Genomic DNA, 20,846 nt, shown 5'->3' on the forward strand with positions numbered 1-20,846 from the left:
GTTCATTTTATGAATACTGTTGAAATTACTCATAAACCTGTATCTGTTCAAGGAAAGTAATGTAGAGGAAAATTGCCTTCAGTCAACCTAGCAAATAAGAAAGAGAGCTGGGAATAGAGCGTTTCCTTACAGACTGCCCTTACAGAAGTTTTTTAAGTTGTCAAAACTGAATTGGCAACAAGGAATGTATCTCTGGGTGATAGGTTTAAATTTAGAAACTCATCTACTTGACCTAGAGAGTTATTCTAGACAAAAGAATTTGTCTTCTGCTTTAGGAATATTGTTAACCTCATTTGATTCACCACCCACTGTCCACTTTCACCCCACAGCTTTGCTTCTTAGGTGATAAAAAAAAAAGTGCTCCACTATACGTCCAATATGCATTCTACAAGTTTTGACTGTGAAAATGCACAAATGCAGGTAATAACAGCAACCATTGGGCTTACATGATAGTATGATACACCAATTTCAGAGAGATTACAATGTGAAAAAACCCTTATCTTAGAATTGGTGATATATGGTGTTTAGTATAAGCTAGGGTAAAACACAAAATTATGGTCCCTTGATAAATACTTTAAGGATCTTTCTTTAAAACTAAGATTTTAAATAGTTCCTTGGTTAGGAACTCTTTACATCCAGAAGCAATGGCCTCATAAGATTCCAGGTGGGAATTCTTTTCTAAAGTGGGAAGGGGCAGTAATGAAAGGGCATGAAGTCTTAAGAGTAAGGCACAGTAGCCTTCTCAAACAGCTCAGTTGTCGGGAACTGAAAATGAGCATCTATAAACTGGATCCCTTTTTCATGCTCAAGATATTTGCACCCCAGTTTGAAGATCTCTACGCTAGGCCACCAGTAGCACTCCTGGGTGCTGGCAGGTTCAGGTTCCCACCAGATCTGACTTTGGGTTATGGCTCAGTCTTTTTTTTTTTTTTTGCGGTAGGCGGGCCTCTCACTGTTGTGGCCTCTCCCCTTGCGGAGCACAGGCTCCGGAGCACAGGCTCAGTGGCCATGGCTCACGGGCCTAGCCGCTCTGCGGCATGTGGGATCTTCCCAGACCGGGGCACGAACCCGTGTCCCCTGCATCGGCAGGCGGACTCTCAACCACTGCGCCACCAGGGAAGCCCATGGCTCAGTCTTGAATAATTCTCCATAACCTAGCGAGGCCAGATTATGGAGGCTCCCCTTTCAAGGTCATCCTCTTCATTCAGTTTAGTGGCAATGATACATGGAAACTACAGTGGGACTTTTGACTCCCAGAGGTAGGCGTTTTCTCCCTTATTCACTTAAAGCAGTTGTTGTTTTTCTTCTTCATTATCGAAAGAGGTCTATGGTCCCGTAAAAGAGATTTGCTCTCACTGCCTCCCTACTGGAGTTGAAGGAAGGCCGAGAGTCAGTGAAGACACCAGGTCTGTGGAATGGTGAGGAGAGGCAGGTAGGCGGTCAGGGAAAAAGGCTCACCTCCTCCAGGGATCCAGGCTTTAGAGAGGGCAGGCCTAGACTGAGCTTAGAACCACAGCCAAAGCAGCCAAGCTCCACCAGTGGGAGGACTCTGCCTCGGCAGGTGACTGGGGAATGTGCTTCAGTGTGTACCAGTCAGCAACACCGGCCCAAGTGTGAAGTCCTCTTGAAGTGAGGGCTTGAAGCCAGATGGGGTAATTTTTGAGGGTATGGAGAAGGGAAAGGAGGAGCACAAAGATAGGAAAATAGCTCCCTACTTCCTCTCCCACCCCTAAATATGGATCTGTAAATTGAGAAGCAGGTGCTGGCAGTGATTAACGATATTCAGTCTTTCAATACCACTTAAATGCTAATGACACTCATTTTATCTCTCTAATCCTAACCCTCCCTGAACTCCATGCTGGTCTATCCAATAATTGGGATATTCAACGTCTCCACTTGGATGTCTAATAGACATGTACAAAACTGAACTCTTGATTCAAACCCGCTCCCCACAAACTTGTGCCTCCTGCTGTTTTATCATCTCAGTAAACAGCACCGCAATGACCAGTGCACAGCTCAGTCAGGGCCCTTGATTCTCTTCTTTCTCTTGCATGCCACATCTAATTGATAGAGCAATCCTCAGTTATCTTGAAAATATACTCTGAATCCAACTATTTCTCACCTCCTTCAACCCCATCCCTTCTAGCCCATACCCCCACCATCTCTCACCTGGACTGTTAAACTAGCCTCATAACCATTCTCCCACCTTCCAGTCTTTCTCTCCCACAGTCTCCTTCCTGTGTGTCTGTGACCCTTTTAAAGTAAACCATATTTGTCACTCTCTTGCTTAAATCCTTCCAGCAGCTTTCCATCCCACTTAGAACAAGATCTGCAGTCCTTGCTATGGCCTACGTGACCCTAATAATCTGGCCCCTGGTTTCCTTTGTCCTCATTTCCTTTCATGTGTACTCTGCCTAATGTGCTTGGGCTACACAGCCTTTTTGGCTATTTCTCACACGCCTCCATTTTGTTCTCATGTCAGGGAATTAATTCCCCCAGGAATACTTCAGCCTGGAATGATCTTCCCCCAGGGCCTTTCCTAGTTTCCATATTCAACATAGCTCTCCACCCCATCACTATATATCCTTCTGCCATACTTTATTTTCTTCATAATTCTTATCATTACCCAACATTATGCTACTGTATTAGCCTGCTCAGGCTTCCGTAACAAAATACCACAGACTAACTGGCTTAAATAACAGAAATTAATTTTCTCACAATTCTGGAGGCTAGAAGTTCAAGGTCAAAATTGGTTTCTTCTGAGGTCTCTTTTCCTGGCTTGTGGAAGGCTGCCTTCTCATCGTGTCCTCATGTGGCCTCTTCTCTGTATGTGCGTGGAGGGAGAAGTTTAGGGGGTCTCTGGTGTCTCTCCCCCTTCTAAGGACACCAGTCCTATCAGATTAGGGCCCCACCCTTGTGACCTAAGTTAACCTTAATTCCCTCCTTAAATGCCTTATCTCAGATACAGTCACCTGTATTGGGGGGTGGGGGGCACACTTCAGTTCATAATAGTTACATATAATTGTTTACTGGCTGTCTCCATTAGAAAAAAGCTGTAATAAGGCAACAGCTGTCTATTTTGATCAGCACCGTATCCCTAGTACCTATTAGTCCTTGGCCCTGGTGGGCTTCCAGTGATGACTGTTGAATAAATGAATCATATAATAAATGATTGAACGGATAAAGCCTGAAAGTGATGTCCACCCAGATATCTATCTGGCTGGCTTACAGTTTCCCCATGTTTGTTACTTTTTGTATCCCTCTCTATATTCCCAGGATGATTATCAGCAGGACTCTAATGAAAGGGGATATGGGTCTTGATTTAGGAGGACTACAAAGCGTTTCTGTTTACTCAGGAGACCAGCTCTAAGGGCATCTTTTCCCAAGTGACCACCCTGGCTGCCCAGGAGCTGCCAGACAACCTGCATTCATTCTCATTCGAATTTCTTGGCTCATAATGCAGCCTGAGGACTCTGAGGATAAAAGCAAACTCTTCAGCAACCACAAAGGAGTTAAGGAGAAAAGGGGTAACTGGTTCTTGGAGGGACAGAAGGGATGATACCAGTTACTTTAAAGTAGATGACAATTTGAATAAAGGTGCAGATTTAGTGAAATTCTGCTTTCCATAAGAGACAGTTAACAGGCAATCTGTTTAGGTACAGTGCCTTTGAGATTAATATTACCAAAGTAAAAATATCACTTTATTGTTTATGGACAAATTAGTGAATTTTCCCTCCTTTACCCCAATAAAGAGATAATTCTGATTTAAAAAAAATAAATACACTTAGCTGGTTCAGTTTGTTTCTCTGAGTTCCATTTCTGTGAAGGTTTGTTTTTTTGACACGTTTCCAAACCTTCAGCTGCTTGTAGCATGCTGATGAGTGGGATATCTTTCAACTGTGGGAACCTTGATTTTCATGCAAAGCCTGATGTTTTGCAAAATGTACCTTGTTCAGATGCCAGATAGGCCTTAAAAAGTAGAGCAAGTCACAGAGGGTGCTTTATGCCTGTCTTCTGGGGCCGTGGCACTAGGATAGGTTTTGTAACCTGTATAAATGCTTCAGGTTCAATACATTTCATATCTGACGTTAGGAAGGGCTTATGAAAGTTTCTTGCACATTTGCTTGGGTTTAGCAACAATGTATGTCAAAGAAATTGTAAGAACTGATTTTATTAATATTACTCTGAGGAAAGATATGACTGGGAATTGTATTCTTCACAGAGAACCATAATGTTAGACACTTTCTTTGAGTTCAGAGTCCCTCAGAACTGGCATGTTTTAAGTACATGGAGTTGGAGACTGAAAATTGAATTTTCTTGGGAATTCCCCAGTGGTCCAGTAGTTAGGACTTGGCGCTTTCACTGCAGGGTCCCAGGTTTGATGCCTGGTTGGGGAACTAAGATCCTGCAAGCTGCATGGCCAAATAATAATAATAATAATAATAATTTTCTTAACCTTTGAGATCAGGGACTTTACTCAATCACTGCCCACTAGTGGGAGAAATGAAACACAATAAGGAGGCAAAGACACTGTACTCCTGTTAGGAAGGAGAAGCAACATATGGGACTGTGGGAAAGTAGTGTAAAGCAGCAAAAAATTAAACAATGTTGGGGGGAACCTGAGTGAAAAGGAATACAGGTGGAACAAATCAATAATTCTACTCCTTTTTCTTTCCCAACCATTGTAAAACTGAGGAAAACATTTTTTTCCTCCAAGCACCAAACACTGAAAAATAAAGACTGTTAGGAAACCCATGGGAATTGGAGTAGTTGGGGAAGAGAGGATGAAGGTTCAATAATTTATTCAGCAAATATTTGTTGAGTGTCAATTTTATGCAGGGTCTGAGAAGAAACAAAATTAAGACATATTCTTTACTCCAACAAATAAAAGATAAAGGAATTATTTTTATCATTTAATCATAAATGCAATCTGGATCTAGATAGATCGTCACTGCACTTGCATCATTTACCATCACAGGAGGATTATCAAAGGAGGTAGGGTTTGATGGCATTTAACCAAGCCAGAATTTCCAAGGTAACACTTTAATCTTGTTAGTGAACTTTCATTTGCCCGATTTGTGGGTGGCATTAGCTTAAGAAAAGTTAGTGGAGTTCCATGATAAAAATAATATATGGAAAAAAATGGGTGTCATACGTTACCAGGACAAAATCAGTCATTTCCCTCATCTTACAGGACATTTTGCTGAGTCCCTCGGTGTGTTCTCCCTGGTGGAAGATGATAACCGAGAGCGGTTAATGGGGCAGATGCTTTGTGAATAGAAAGCACTATGGCATATTATTTACAAACATGGACTCTGGATTCTAAACTGATTCAACTGCTGGCTCAGCCAACTGTAGTTTAGTTCAGTTCTTGTAGCCTCATTTTCCTTATCTGTGAGTTAACGATAGTAAACCTACCTCACAGGGTTGTGAACATAGGGTATCTGAAGGGTTTAGCATAGTGCCTACTATTTAATAAATGTTCAAGAAGTGACAGCTGTCATTTTTATAAGAGTCTGGGATAGCCTGTTATCTGAAATTCAAAGAATAATGACACAAGATTGTTCACAACTGGCTTTTTGGGGGTGAAACCCTTTCTTGGAGGTGGTTAATGAAAGTTTTTCCAGCAAATGATTTCTCAAGATGGCTTAGGAATATATATATATATATATATTTTTTAAATATTTATTTATTTGGCAGCACCAGGTCTTAGTCATGGCACGTGGGATCTTTAGTTGTGGCACGTGAACTCTTAGTTGCGGCATGTGGGATCTAGTTCCCTGACCAGGGATCGAACCCGGGCCCCCTGCATTGGGAGTGTGGAGTCTTAGCCACTGGACCACGAGGGAAGTCCAAGATGGCTTAAGAATATTAATAACTATAAGTATGGAAAACTAATCAAGGGGAAAAATGACTTCCAATCTCCTTGACCAATTATTAATATATTTCGAATCTATGGGATAATATTTGGACCTCTGATAGAATTCTTAAATGAGTAAATTGGTTTTTACTGCTATTAAAGACCACTGGTGACTAACTGGCAAACTAGTATTTTATTGAGGACAAAGAAGCTTTTAGAACCCAACAAAGTTCACTATTTTTGGCTGTATTACTGAGTGAATTTAGATAGTAAAGCAGATTTGATTTACTGGGTTTTACAATCTACTTTGCTGGACTTTCAAGGATGTTTGATTTTTAGTATTATATATTTACAAAGTGAAAATTACGTTTGTGCTTCAGGCAAATATACAGAAAGCAATATTTTTTCTTAAATTCAGGCAAAGCATAATTTATTCTATTGAAAGGTGCTGGAAAGCAATTTAACAGATTTGAAATATATAATGTAGTACATGATTAGATGTGAGATGTTTAGCATTATTTCATAGTCTCACAAGTGTCTTCCATAGTTGAGATGATTACCATTTCCAGAACTTCTGCTTGATTCACTTGCTTTTGATGCACACTTATTTCAAATATAAAAAATTCTAAAATTCTTAAAAGTTTACAAATAGGTGTGGATGCAAAACACTACAAGCCCTATATTCCATTTGTTAGTAATTCTGACTTTCTTCTTTGCATTTTATAAGTTTTGAGACTGCCAGGCCTGCCTTTATGTTCTTTAGGTGTTAAAGAATGGAATTCTATTTTTCAGACTGTAGTTCTTTTGAATGCAAGCGAGGAAAACATGATCATTCTTCCTAATCACTGCAAAAAAGCATTAGTATACTGTGTTATTACTAATAGAGAAGACTTGTAAGATACCAGGATCACCCTGATTGAAGCCATGACTGATGAAAGTAACCTGTTAACCTCTCACCTTAATTCTGATGGGTTATATACCTAATGTGTGGTCTCGATGCTAATATTTAAAGTGACAATTCAATTTTCTGAAAGGTGATGGAGGTATTTAGTTACTCTACAATGCTGTAATATGGTAAAAGTGAAGAATAATTGTATCCCCACCAACTCCTCTACATGTGTAACACCCACTCTTCCCCTCAGGATCTTTTGTGTTTTATTACATGAAACCTGATTCATGAATGACTGTGCGCACCAGTGTCAGTCCACATATTAAATATTAGTGAAGCTCAATTCCTCTTTTGCAGATGAAAAATTAGTAGAATTTCTAGTATTTTCTTCCCATAATCCACTGGATCATCTCGCCTGCTTGTACAACCTACTTTGAGACTATGGGCAACTGAAATAAAGCATGCTCTTGGTACGTAGTGGTCCATGGTTTCTCTACCACCCCTGTCAAACAACTGAAAAAAAGAAATGGAGAAATGGATTTTCTTTTAAGCCATGTCATCATGGCAATATATTTTGAAAACTTTTACCTCAACAGCTCATCATAACATATAACATACACACATATGAAAATAGTTCTATTTGTATGTTCAAATGGAAATGTAAGCCCTGGTAAGTAAAATTACCCAACACTAGGAAGAGAGTTTAAAATCACTTTCTAGTATAGCTGATATTTATTTTCATTTGAAACTCTGATTTCAAATACTATTTATTCAAAATTCAAATCTTGCTTCTTATTTTCCTTTTTAGATTGAGACCTTTTATGTTAGCTATTTGGTGCTACTGGGTCAATAATTTGGCCTGATTATGTACTATGAAGTTTAAGCTTTGTCACAAATCAGGTCAGGCCTTTTTGTATATCAGACTGACTGAAAAGGATAGTTCACCAAGGACTGTACACAAAGCTTACTATTCAGTTTAGCTGAGATAATTTGTTGCCCTTTCTTGCCGAAGTCCCTTTAATCAAGGATATAAGGATATAAACAAGGCCCCATCTAGTGGTATCTTGAAAAAAAGCAGGTAAAGCTGAAAAAGGGGGAAAAAAAAAGTCTCCATGTCACAATCTTCCTGTAAAATGAGCTACTAGTTATTTCCCTGAAACCCTAATCAGGAGGGTTAGTATGTGTGAAATTGTTAAAAGTGAAGTGCCTGAGTCACAGTGATCCTTGATCACTGGAGAATTTATTTAAAATAAAGAGAATCACTCAGGAAACATATTCAAATGCAGAGTCTTAGGCTCTGGGCTAAAGAATCTGATTTAGCACCCACCTTAATAGAGATTCCACTTTGAGAAAGACTTCTCAAAGTACATTAGGCATATTGTAGCTGAGCCCTTTTTCCTGCCTACTAATATAGAAGAATGGCTGCACAATCGAGGTAGCAACAAACAATTCAGAGATCAAAAAACTTCATAGATTACTGATAGGGGACCCAAGATTTAGAAGGGCTATAGAGATACCTGGCCTAGCTTTCCTCTCAAAGAAGTTTAAGCTGTTAGCCAAGACAGAAGGCTGACTTAGTTTTTATTATGACTTCTATTTTTAACAATCTTCTGTAGTAAACTATTCTAATACAGTTTTTTAGATTTTTCCCCCCTCTCTTACAAAAGAAAGAGTTTGGCCTAAATATTCCCCAAGTATTTTTTTGGCACTAAGCTTTCACAGTTCTCTCTCCTCTCCTATACCTTTAATCTAAATGTGAAAGTAAACCTGTTTGTCTTAATTAATTGATATAGTAAATATAATTCTATACTTTATTAAAGAATTAAATTTTAATGGCTTTGGTCTCTGATCTTATTATGTTAACAGGAGACAAGGGAGATATTAAGAAATAAACTAGTACTTATTGGGAACCTGCTAGGCTTTTTATATACAGAGAAAATTAATGCGCTGATACAACCACCTTATGAAGTAATAAGTAGTCTCTCTACAATAGAGGAAGTGAGGCTCGAAGTGGTTAAATGCTGTCTAGGATCACACAGCTAGTACGTTAAAGAGAGTATCTGGATTTAGGTTTGAATTCGAAGTGCATGCTATTTCTACATGTGCTGCTTCCTACTAAAGTCTATAGATAGCCTTCCAATAGTCAATTATATTAACCTTTTCTCAAACTAAAATATCTTTGACCAGAACTGCTGAGAAGGAGGAAAAGGAAAGTATCTTATGGGTACTTTTCTGCCCTTATTTAGACATGTATGTCCAAAATACAACAGGATGATGTTGTGTGAAACAGAGTAATGGAGAAAATAAAGAAACTGTATAATCTGCCATTGACTACATGACAGCACTGCTTGTGGACATTTTATTCACTTTAAAATAAATATTGTGCTGTAAAACTGTCCGGAACTAAAATCTGTAGTATATAGTAGGCAAGTACAAAGGATAGCCAGCACAGTGTGTTTTGTTAAGATAAATCATTCTAAATCAAAAGAGAAGAATCACCGACTGTTTATACCAGGTACATATTTTGGGGGGAAACACACTCATATCAAGGAGAAAGAAACAGATAAAAGTTCTGAGAGAGAAGCAACCTATTGTAAATAAGAGTTTCTTGAGATTAACAGAGGAGAAGAAAACTTATATGTGAGGCTTTACTGTGTGTCCAATTTCTAGTTTAATACCTGGTAGAGAGCGGTTGCTAAATAAAAATTTGTTGAAAGGATTTCAGGCACTAGAAATTACATATTTAACACAGTCTCTCATTTAAACAACCTCCTGTCAATTTCCTTCTTCATTATCCTTCCTTTATTAGCTAGTGTGTATACTATAATTTACATAATAAATCTATTATTTAAAAACTTTCAATAGGTACAACGATTATGACATTTCATTAGGATGGACTCTAAATTGCTTGGACAGGATTTATTTTGGAATCACATTATCCAAGCAAAGAAAACACACAATCAGTTCATAAGACACAACAAAAATGAAAAAGGTGAAACAAAATGTCTGCCTTAGAAGTTTATCAATAACCTCTTATGTACACATACATATTCACAAAGTGGTTGAGAGTCCTTTTATACAATCCTTTAGACGCAGTCCAATGACTGAGAGCTCTATAATGGGACACATGGTCAGACAAATCATCATGACTTCCAATGATCTTTTTTTTCCCCTGAACTTTGTTACCCTTTAGTTGGGGAGAGAAAGAAGTCCATTTTCATCTGCTGTATCTAAGATTTTACAGATCACTGGAGATTCAACCTAAAGAACAACAACAATAAAACCATTAAAAAGCTGCTAAGCTGAATACTTTATTCAGTATTTTTCTGCTGAATGAATACCTATAAATTTGATAAATGTATACGAGTCCTTGTTTTGGATAAACCATCCAATGTTATCTCTACAAATTGAGCTTTTTAGAAAACAATTTAGTCATCCAAATAAAATACCAGATAGGTAGAGAAGGTATTTTTATCTTTAAGTAAAAGAGATGAGAGAGAAAGGAGTAAAGGATAAGAATGAGAGAGAAACACATAGCTAGGTCTTATATAACAAAAAAGTAGCAGAATATGGCAAAATAATAAGTTGTACAATTCAAGAAAAAGGTAAAAAAAATACAATCCAAAAATGGGCCAGGTGTTAAAATGATCAGATTTAAGATAACTATAATAAATATAATGAAGGAAATAGTGGAAAAGGTAGTCAACATGTGTGAATAGATGGGGGATTTTAGCAGAAATGAAGCCATAAAAAAGAACCGAATGGAAATGTTAGAAATGAAAAATATATCAGATACAAATTCATTCAAAGGGGTGGACAGGACACAGCAGAGGAAAGAATCAATGAACTTGAAGACAATTCAATAGAAATGACATGACCTAAATTGAAACAAAGAAGGTAAGAATAAAATAAAGGGCCTGAGATTTGGGGACAACTTCAAACTAACATGTTTAATCAGAGTCCCAGAAATAGAAAAAAGGTGGGACAGAAGAAATCTTTGAAAAGATGATGACCAAAATTTTTCCAAACCTAATGAATTATATCAACCCACAAACCCGAGAAGCTCAGTGAACTCCAATCAGGATAAATAACAAAGAAAACTACCCTTACTCATTGCATAACCAAAGGTAGAACCATATTTCTAGAAGGAAGTAGAAGATAATACCTTCATGACTTTGGGGTGGCAAAATTTCTTAAAACAAAAAAATCATTAGCAATAAAATGGGAAAAAAATTGATAAAATGAACTTCATCAAATAAACTTTTGCTCATCAAAAGACAGTAAGAAGAAGAATAGTCAAGACACAGATCAGGGGAAAAATGTGCAATTAAAATAGAAAAAACTCATGTCCATTATATATTTGAACTCCTAGAAATAAATAATAATAAGACAGACAACACCAACAAAAATGGGTAAAAGACTGAGAAAGACTCTCTCCTTGACCAAAATGATAGTAAGGTTCCCCTGAACCCTCTTTTTGACTAGGCCTCTTTTTGTTCCTGGGCCTGCCAAGTCCAGTTGCAGCAGTAATTCTGATAAGTCAGTTTAGAGAGAATCCCTCACTCTCAGTATCTAACCACCCTCCATATCTGATCAAATTCTTCCTCTCTCACTTTTGATATCTCATCTTCCTGGCCAGCCTTCAGCAATAATTCTGTTAAGTCAGTTTAGAACGAATCCCCTACCCCTGATGTCTTTTAGTAATGTGCCATACAATGACTACTCCCCAACACCCCATTCTGCTTGTTGGCTATGTATCCCTGGCTGTCTTTGCTGTATTTGGAGATGAGCTGACTCTCTCTCCCCTATTGTGATAGTCTTGACACTTGTGGCAACAGTCCTGAATAAAGTCTGCCTTCCTTATTTTGTGTCAGAATAATTTTTTCTTTAAAAAGACTTGGCCAGACACTTCACCAAAGAAGGTATACAGATGAATAATCACATGAAAAGTTTTCAACAACACTTTTCATATGGGAAATGCAAATTAAAATCACTAAAATGGCTAAAATAAAAAAGACTGACAATACCAAATATTGGTAAGGATGTGGAGCAATTGGACTCTCATATATTGCTGGCAGGAGTAAAATGATGAAAACAAAGGCTGAGTCTAAAAGACATGCTGAGTCAAAGAGGCCAGGCATAAAACATTATAGACTATATGATCCCATTCATATGGAATCAAAAAAGAGGTAAAACTGATCTATGGTATCAGAAAATAGAAAGGAGTATCTTTGGGAATTGAGGGGTATTGACAGGAAAGGGGTATAAGAAAATTTTCTGCAGTGATAGATACCTTGTTTTGGGTAATAGTTAAATGGGTATATAAAACTGTCAAAACTCATCAGACTCAACACTTAAGAACTTTGCATTTTACTTTATGTAAATTATACCTCAATTAAAAAAATGTCAATTTTTACAAGTAGTATGAGGGCTATATTAAACTTTGGAGACTACTGAAGGTCCTTTCTAGACTTAATGCTAAATATTAAAATGTGGCCCAAAACTGAATTCCTGAATATTAGTTTTTCACTTACCCCAAGGATATACTGACAGGAGTGAGGCTCTAGCATATATACAGTAACAGCATGAGGAGAATCTGATTCTTTACACCTAAAACAGAGAGTACTTTAAGGCACTGCCCAAACGATACAAAATTGTTTTAAATTGTTTTCCTCTCTAGGATAAAAATGCCTTGTAAGTGATTCTGTATAATTTAATAAATAATCGAAATAATTTAATTTGATAATAACTTATAAATAACAATTATATCACAATTATGATTTTACTATTTTATAATAAAACAGTATTTTATGACAAATCCATAAATTATTATGAATAAATATAATTATCCATAATTATATATTTATATAATCTTTTGCCCATAGGAAGCAGACTAAAGAGAAAGGCATAAAGCATGATTTGATGGTCTAACTTACTTTAGTTTTACAGTCACCTGTCTTGGTTTGTCAGTTATATCACATATATCTCCATTCCCATAAAAATGTGACACCATCCTGAATCAGAAAAACACACAAGCTTTATTAAACTAAAACTTCACTCATTCAGAGTAATTGTAATGGGTAGGGTGAGAAGATGGTTAGAGGGATCAGTTTTGCATTAGTTAAAAAAAAATTTGACTATAAAATACTCCTTAAAAATACATATTTTTAAGGTTATGTCACAGAGGAAGTCTTTCAGCTTCTATAAATAATACAAAGTTGAGATACTTCTTAGTGGTTTAATAAGAATGATCTTTAACTTGCACATTATTTATTTGTATACCAATAGTTAAGGTTAAATTGCTTTTAAAAAAGTTTTCTTTTAAAGCTAACCATTTCCCCAGCCCTGTACATTGTTTCCTTTGTGGAACAGTTTCCCTGTCTTCCCATCCTCCATTCAGCTCCACTCATTAAAATACTGTAATGCAGGTGTACAAAGGTAAAGCCTAGGCTAAGCTATAAATTCCAAAGAGCAGGAACCAAAGACAAGTTTTAATTTTGCTAGCTTCACACTCCTGTGCTTCAATATTTGTTGCACATGATACCATGAGCTATTTTCACTTGAAACATATAAACATTTAAAAAACTGATCCGTTTAGTATATTAATACTTAAATACCTATCTCTTAATTTTGCTAATTTTGATTTTGGTCAGTCCAAGAAGTCAGCACATTCTGAAAACAGACTCTCTCAATACCATCTATGCTAGGAAGGACAAAGTTAACACCTGAGAAGGAAGAAGAATGAATAATTTAAAATTCACTGGGTTATGGACTATAAGAAAAGCTAAAGTTTAGTTATTCTTGGGAAAGAAGAGATTAATTTACTTCTGCTATAACAAGATAAACCTAAAAGCCCAAAAGAGATGTGAGGTAGTTTTTCAAAAAACCATTGTTTAACAATTTTCAACCATTACCCCACTTTAAGTAACAAAGGGAAATGCTGGAGTATATTTAAATAGAGTTAAGTAACTTAAAGTGGTAGCGATTACACATGAAGGGGGAAAATGTTTATAACATCCTTAGACCTAATACCTGGAATTGTACCAGTGTTAACTAGCGCCACCTCCACTCTCATTACCATACACCACCACTGTCAAAGGCAGCAGCCAAAGTTTATTGCATGCAATTGCCAGGCACTACACTTTACATGAATTACCTCATTTAAATGTCATAACAATTCTCTGAGGCAAATACTACTAGGCAAGAAAAGTGAGGCTTATGAAGATTATGTAATTTGCCCAGGGTAGTAAGTGAATCGCCAGTATTTGAATACAGGGTATCTGACTTCAGAAACTGTGCTCTTAACTATTACACTATGTTGTTCCCTCTCAAAAAGAAAACTAACCTAAAAAATGTCCTTGAGAAAAGCTGACCAGATATTTTACTTTAAACTTATGTTTTTCAATATTCTGAGTTTTAAATATTCTAAGATCTAAAGGTAAATAAAGTTAATATTTACCTGACTGTCTGGGTACCATCGTCTTGAAGGTGATAGGCTCTAGCAGTATTCTTCTTAGCCCATTCAATGTGTTCTTCTTGGTTCCATGTCCCCACAACCACAGAGGTTTTCCCACTATCCTTGTCCTAATATATAAAAAAATATTTGTGACAATGCATGCCTGACATCAAGGTGACATTTATGCTGATGGCCTACAAGCTATAGATCTTATCTTCATCTGCACACTGGATATCTATGTTTAGATGTGATAATGTTAGTCAAACTTCTCAATTAGTAGAAATTTGAGCTCATTATTCTTTACTCCTTGTTTCTCTGAATTATGAAACTAGTACTTTCTAGTCAGGTTAGGTCCTGATGTAGTTATTTTTGACTCTTCTATTTCCTTTCTCTCCTACATTTATCAGTCCTGTCAATTATTTTCCTGGAAATGTTCTTCGCTTCACTCTTTCTCTACATGTCCATTGTCAACATCTCACCCCCAACTAAGAGTTTAATCTCTCATACATAGATAATACAACCACATACTACTGTGATTCTTACTTAAATATTTGGCCTCTATCTCTTACCCTGTAGCCACACTGAGCCTATCTTCATACTACTCTTTAAAATGAAAACCTTCAAGTTATACTAGTTTTCACACTACTCATTTGACACGATGCACTATATATTGTCCTATATGTGGACTTCCTTCTCTCTCACTTTCTTTCCGTTCCTTTTCCTTCCTTTTCTTCTTTATATTTTATGCCAGGGACCATGCTGGGCACTAGTATACATCTGATTAGTAGAACTAAAAACCCTTACAGAGGCAAAGGAAACAGCCACAGCCACTGCTACAGTGGAGCTTATTGCCTAGTGGAAGAGAGAGCCATTAAACGTTCTTTTAGCACCTACACTGTAAATTTCTAGAGAGACAGGGATTAGAGCTGCACAGTGAATTAAGAGGTTGGATATGGAACAAGAGTGCCTGGGTTTGAATTTTAGTTTGACCATTTACTACCTATGTGATTTCAGGCAAGTTACTAAATCTTTGCTTCAGTTTCCTCATCTTGGAGTAACAATACTCATCTCTCAGAACTGTTATGAGCATTAAATGAGTTGATATGTGTAAAGTACTTAGAACAATGCCTGGTATACAGTGAGCACTATATTTGTTAGCTACTATTATTTTTCTGTCTCCCAAAGCTCCTACCAGAGTTCTTCAAGAAGTTCTAGGGACTTCCCTGGTGGTCCAGTGGTCAAGACTCTGTGCTCCCAATGCAGGGGGCCCCTGTTCGATCCCTGGTCAGGGAACTAGATCCCACATGCTACAACTAAGAGCCTGCATCCTGCAACTAAAGATCCCACACGCAGCAATGAAGATCCCGCATGCTGCAACTAAAACCTGGTGCAACCAAATAAATTTAAACAAAAAGAAAAAAAAAAGTTCTAGGTTACATGACCTTGGCTAAAATAAGTTTGATAAAACCTAGTGTTGGCAAGTGTATACGAAAACAGCCATTGTTAATGGAAATGTAAACTGGTCCAACCCTTTGGAAGGCAACTGTCCAGTATGCATACATATTGACCTAGCAAGTACATTTCTAGAAATGTGCCCTATGAATATACTTGCAAAAGTTCACAAACACAACTATTTAAAAATGCTCACTAAGATGCTGTCACAGCAAAAACTGGAAACAACTCAAAGGCTCATCAATACACGTCTGGCTAAATATACTGTGGGTATAGACATAATCCTCTGAACCTGCTGAAAAATATAAGATCAGCTGTTGCTGGCATGGAAAGATCTCCAAGATACTAGGTGAAAAGAACAAGTGCTGAGCAGTGCATTTAGTATATCCCTTCTGTATAAATAAAAAGGTTATATCAACATTTACATATAGGCATTTTGTTCCCTTGTGATGGGTTAGCTAAGAAAAAGTTAACAGTTGTTACTTTTAATTTATTTTTTAAAGTTTATTTATTTTTATTTATTTATTTATTTATTTTCCATACCTCTCCCTCCCCCCGGCCTGAGTGAGCCAGAGTCCCCGAATCAGCTGCTCCTTTTTTTTTTTTAATTTTCAAATTTTATTTTTTTATACAGCAGGTCCTTACTAGTCATCCATTTTATACACATCAGTGTATACATGTCAATCCCAATAGCCCAACTCATCACACCACCCCCCGTACCCCTCCGCTGCTTTACTCCCTTGGTGTCCATACATTTGTTCTATACATCTGTGTCTCAATTTCTGCCCTGCAAACCGGTTGATCTGTAACATTTTTCTAGGTCCCACATATATGCGTTAATATGTGATACTTTTCTCTTTCTAACTTACTTTACTCTGTATGACAGTCTCTAGATCCATCCACGTCTCTACAAATGACCAATTTCGTTCCTTTTTATGGCTGAGTAATATTCCATTGTATATATTTACCACATCTTCTTTATCCATTCGTCTGTTGGTGGGCACTTAGGTTGCTTCCATGACCTGGTTATTCTACATAGTGCTGCAATGAACACTGGGGTGCATGTGTCTTTTTTTTTTTTAAAGATATTTCATTGTGGTTTTTTAAAAATTAATTAATTTATTTATTTTTGGCTGTGTTGGGTCTTTGTTTCTGTGCGAGGGCTTTCTCTAGTTGCGGCAAGTGGGGGCCACTCTTCATCGCGATGAGCAGGCCTCTCACTAACGTGGCCTGTCTTGTTGTGGAGCACACGCTCCAGATGCGTGGGATCTTCCCAGACCAGGGCTCGAACCCGTGTCTCCTGCATTGGCAGGCAGATTCTCAACCAATGCGCCAACAGGGAAGCCCACGTCATTTTTTTTTTTTTTTTTTTTTTTTGCGGTACGCGGGCCTCTCACTGTTGTGGCCTCTCCCGCTGCGGAGCACAGGCTCCGGACGTGCAGGCCCAGCGGCCATGGCTCACGGGCCCAGCCGCTCCGTGGCATGTGGGATCTTCCTGGAGCGGGGCACGAACCCGTGTCCCCTGCATCGGCAGGCGGACTCTCAACCACTGTGCCACCAGGGAAGCCCTGTCATTTTGAATTATGGTTTTCTCTGGGTATATGCCCAGTAGTGGGATTGCTGGATCATATGATAATTCTTAGTTTTTTAAATAACCTCCATACTGTTCTCCATAGTGGCTGTATCAATTTAGATTCCCACCAACAGTGCAAGAGGGGTCCCTTTTCTCCACACCCACTCCAGCATTTATTGCTTGTAGATTTTGTGATGGTGCCCATTCTAACTGGTGTGAGGTTGATACCTCATTGTAGTTTTGATTTGCATTTCTCTAATAATTAGTGATGTTGAGCAGCTTTTCATGTGCTTCTTGGGCATCTGTATGTCTTCTTTGGAGAAATGTCTATTTAAGTCTTGTGCCCAGTTTTAGGTTGGGTTGTTTGTCTTTTTAATATAGAGTTGCATGAGCTGCTTATATATTTTGGAGATTAATCCTTTGTCCATTGATTCGTTTGCAAATATTGTCTCCCATTCTGAGGGTTGTCTTTTTGTCGTTTATGGTTTCCTCTGCTGTGCAAAAGCTTTGAAGTTTCATTAGGTCCCATTTGTTTATTTTTGTTTTTATTTCCATTACTCTAGGAGGTGGATCAAAAAAGGTCTTGCTGTGATTTATGTCAAAGAGTGTTCTTCCTGTGTTTTCCTCTAAGAGTTTTACAGTGTCTGGTCTTACATTTAGGTCTCTAATCCCTTTTGAGTTTATTTTTGTGTATGGTGTTAGGGAGTTTTCTAATTTCATTCTTTTACATGTAGCTGTCCAGTTTTCCCAGCACCACTTATTGAAGAAACTGTCTTTTCTGCATTGTATATCCTTGCCTCCTTTGTCATAGATTAGTCATATCCTTGCCTCCTTTGTCATAGATTAGTTGACCACAGGTACGTGGGTTTATCTCTGGGCTTTCTATCCTGTTCCACTGATACATTTCTGTTTTTGTGCCAGTACCATATTGTCTTGATTACTGTAGCTTTGTAGTATAGTCTGAAGTCAGGGAGCCTGATTCCTCCAGCTCTGCTTTTCTTTCTCAAGTTTGCTTTGGCTATTCGGGGTCTTTTGTGTTTCCATACAAATTGTGAAATTTTTTGTTCTAGTTCTGTGAAAAATGCCATTGGTAGTTTGATAGGGATTGCACTGAATCTGTAGATTGCTTTGGGTAGTATAGTCATTTCCACAATGTTGATCTTCCAATCCAAGAACATGGTATATCTCTCCATCTGTTGGTATCATCTTTAATTTCTTTCATCAGTGTCTTATAGTTTTCTGCATACAGGTCTTTTGTCTCCTTAGGTAGATTTATCCCTAGGCATTTTACTCTTTTTGTTGCAGTGGTAAATGGGAGTGTTTCCTTAATTTCTCTTTCAGATTTTTCATCATTAGTGTAAGAGATTTCTGTACATTAATTTTGTATCCTGCTACTTTACCAAATTCATTGATGATCTCTAGTAGTTTTCTGGTAGCATCTTTAGGACTCTCTATGAATCGTATCATGTCATCTGCATACAATGACAGTTTTACTTCTTTTCCAAAGTGGATTCATTTCTTTTTCATCTCTGATTGCTGTGGCTAAAACTTCCAAAACTATGTTGAATAGTGGTGAGAGTGGACAACCTTGTCTTGTTCCTGATCTTAGTGGAAATGGTTTCAATTTTTCACCATTGAGAATGATGTTGGCTGTGGGTTTGTCATATATGGCCTTTATTATGTTGAGGTAAGTTCCCTCTGTGCCTACTTTCTGAAGTGTTTTTATCATAAATGGGTGTTGAATTTTGTCAAAAGCTTTTTCTGCATCTATTGAGATGATCATATGGTTTTTCTGCTTCAGTTTGTTTTTATTTTTGGCTGTGTTGTGTCTCTGTTGCTGCACATGGGGTTTCTCTAGTTGTGGCGAGTGGTGGCTACCCTTCGTTGTGGTGCCCGGGTTTCTCACTGTGGTGGCTTCTCTTGTGGAGCACAGGCTCTAGGCACATGGGCTTCAGTAGTTGTGGCATGCCAGCTCAGTAGTTGTGGCTTGTAGGCTCTAGAGCTCAGGCTCATTAGTCATGGTGCACGGGCTTAGTTGCTCTGCGGCATGTAGGATATTCCTGGACCAGGGCTCGAACCAGAGTTCCCTGCACTGGCAGGCAGATTACTAAGCACTGAGCCACCAGGGAAGCCCCAGCTGTTACTTTTGAAAACTGGGACAACGGTGGAGGAAAATTTTATTTTCATTCTATATTTCTGGCATATATTCCTATAATTAAAAAAAAAAGCCACTGGGTATTATCTGGACTGTACTTAGATGACACTTTATCTTTTTTTGTAATAATAAAAAAAATAAGTAAAACATCCAAGCAGCAAGAATAAATGGAAATCATAGTGAAATGGAATATCTCAGGCTTAAGTGAAAAATAAAACGTTCTAGTTTACAGACGCCTCATAAATTCGGAGTGATTTAAATGTGGAAAGTGAGTTGATCTTTCCCATTATGATCCATCTTGAAATTTAAGATCGGCTCAAAACATCTCAAGAGGGCAAATACAGTATTTTCTAATTACCAGTTGTTATTTATTTGGGGGAATAAAAAGAGCCTTTTAAAACAGATCAATATTTATTAATGTTTGTTTTCCATGTCTAGTAGTTTACCTTACTAAACAAACTACAACAATGACAAAACTACTGGGGCTTGAATTTCAGAATTTAAGCAGCTTTGGCTCAAGTGTGGGAGAATACTGATTTATGAAATTATAAGGAAAAGGAAGAATAAAGAGCCAGTGCATTTAATCTTAAAACTTATTTTATTTTAAGCTTAGATGATATGGTACCTTCTTTTAGTTGAGAAACCTGCTGTATTTATCCCTATTTTACTAACTCTAGTGATATACTATCTTACCATTCACTTAATTTAATAATGAGTTATAACAATGACTAATTTCTTGGTCAAAGCTAAAGAGGTTAGTCACTGTAGCTTATTATTCCTCCAGGCTCACAGTAATACAAGAATCTGAGTAGTTAATACATAACGTTACTTTAAGATGATTGACTTAGTCTTAACTGACACCAAGTTTTCCATTTTCCAGAATTTAGAGACACTTTGATGAATATTTCCATATTAAAATCATCTTATAATTAAAAGTAACACCAACCCCCACCCCTTTTTTTCCACAAAAGATTTTTGAAACTTTAATCCGCCTAGTGGTAGAATGATATAAACGCTGTTCTATACCTCATGGTATTGATGTACATGTTTGCCATAGCAGAATTCATATTTCCACCAACCAACACCCTACAGGAAAGGAAACAGATCAAGTTACAGTACAGAGAAAGGCATATTGGGATCTGTCTCAATACTGCCGCATGATAGTGATGGACATATATATAATTAAAAAAAACTGTACTAGCAATATGGTTGAAAATCAAAATTAAACATTACTGATAAACTTAAAAAGCAGACATTATTAGAGAATAATTGCTGTACCACCCTGGTAAAATAAAGTAAAATGAAAATTCCACTTATAAGTGTATTTCCCACTGGAGTTCTTAGGGGCAAAATTTTACCTTTGTAGATATTAGCTCAAGTTTTAAATGTGATTGCTACATAACCAAAATGTAGGCTAAACAATCATTGATGCCCATTCCAGCAATTAGCCAGAATCACATA

The 20,846-nt window shown here is 37.4% G+C and overlaps 1 protein-coding gene across 3 annotated transcripts in view; it reads right to left on the bottom strand.

Annotated features, from left to right (window-relative positions):
• Positions 1-9,754: 9,754 nt before the first annotated feature.
• The window catches only part of ERLEC1 (endoplasmic reticulum lectin 1), a 34,906-nt gene continuing 23,814 nt past the window's right edge, over positions 9,755-20,846 (bottom strand). For 2 of the 3 annotated variants that reach the window (XM_079721215.1, XM_079721214.1), the window contains 5 exons: positions 20,412-20,471; positions 14,209-14,333; positions 12,686-12,763; positions 12,284-12,359; positions 9,755-10,010 (listed from right to left, as the gene is read on the bottom strand). In XM_079721215.1, the coding sequence (XP_079577341.1) occupies positions 9,939-10,010; positions 12,284-12,359; positions 12,686-12,763; positions 14,209-14,333; positions 20,412-20,471 (411 nt within the window). In that variant the 3' untranslated portion in view covers positions 9,755-9,938. The remainder of the gene's footprint in view (positions 10,011-12,283; positions 12,360-12,685; positions 12,764-14,208; positions 14,334-20,411; positions 20,472-20,846) is intronic. The other variant, XM_079721216.1, reaches the window with a different exon arrangement.

The sequence above is a fragment of the Hyperoodon ampullatus genome, assembly GCF_949752795.1.
Source record: "Hyperoodon ampullatus genome assembly, chromosome: 15".
NCBI lineage: Eukaryota > Metazoa > Chordata > Mammalia > Artiodactyla > Ziphiidae > Hyperoodon > Hyperoodon ampullatus.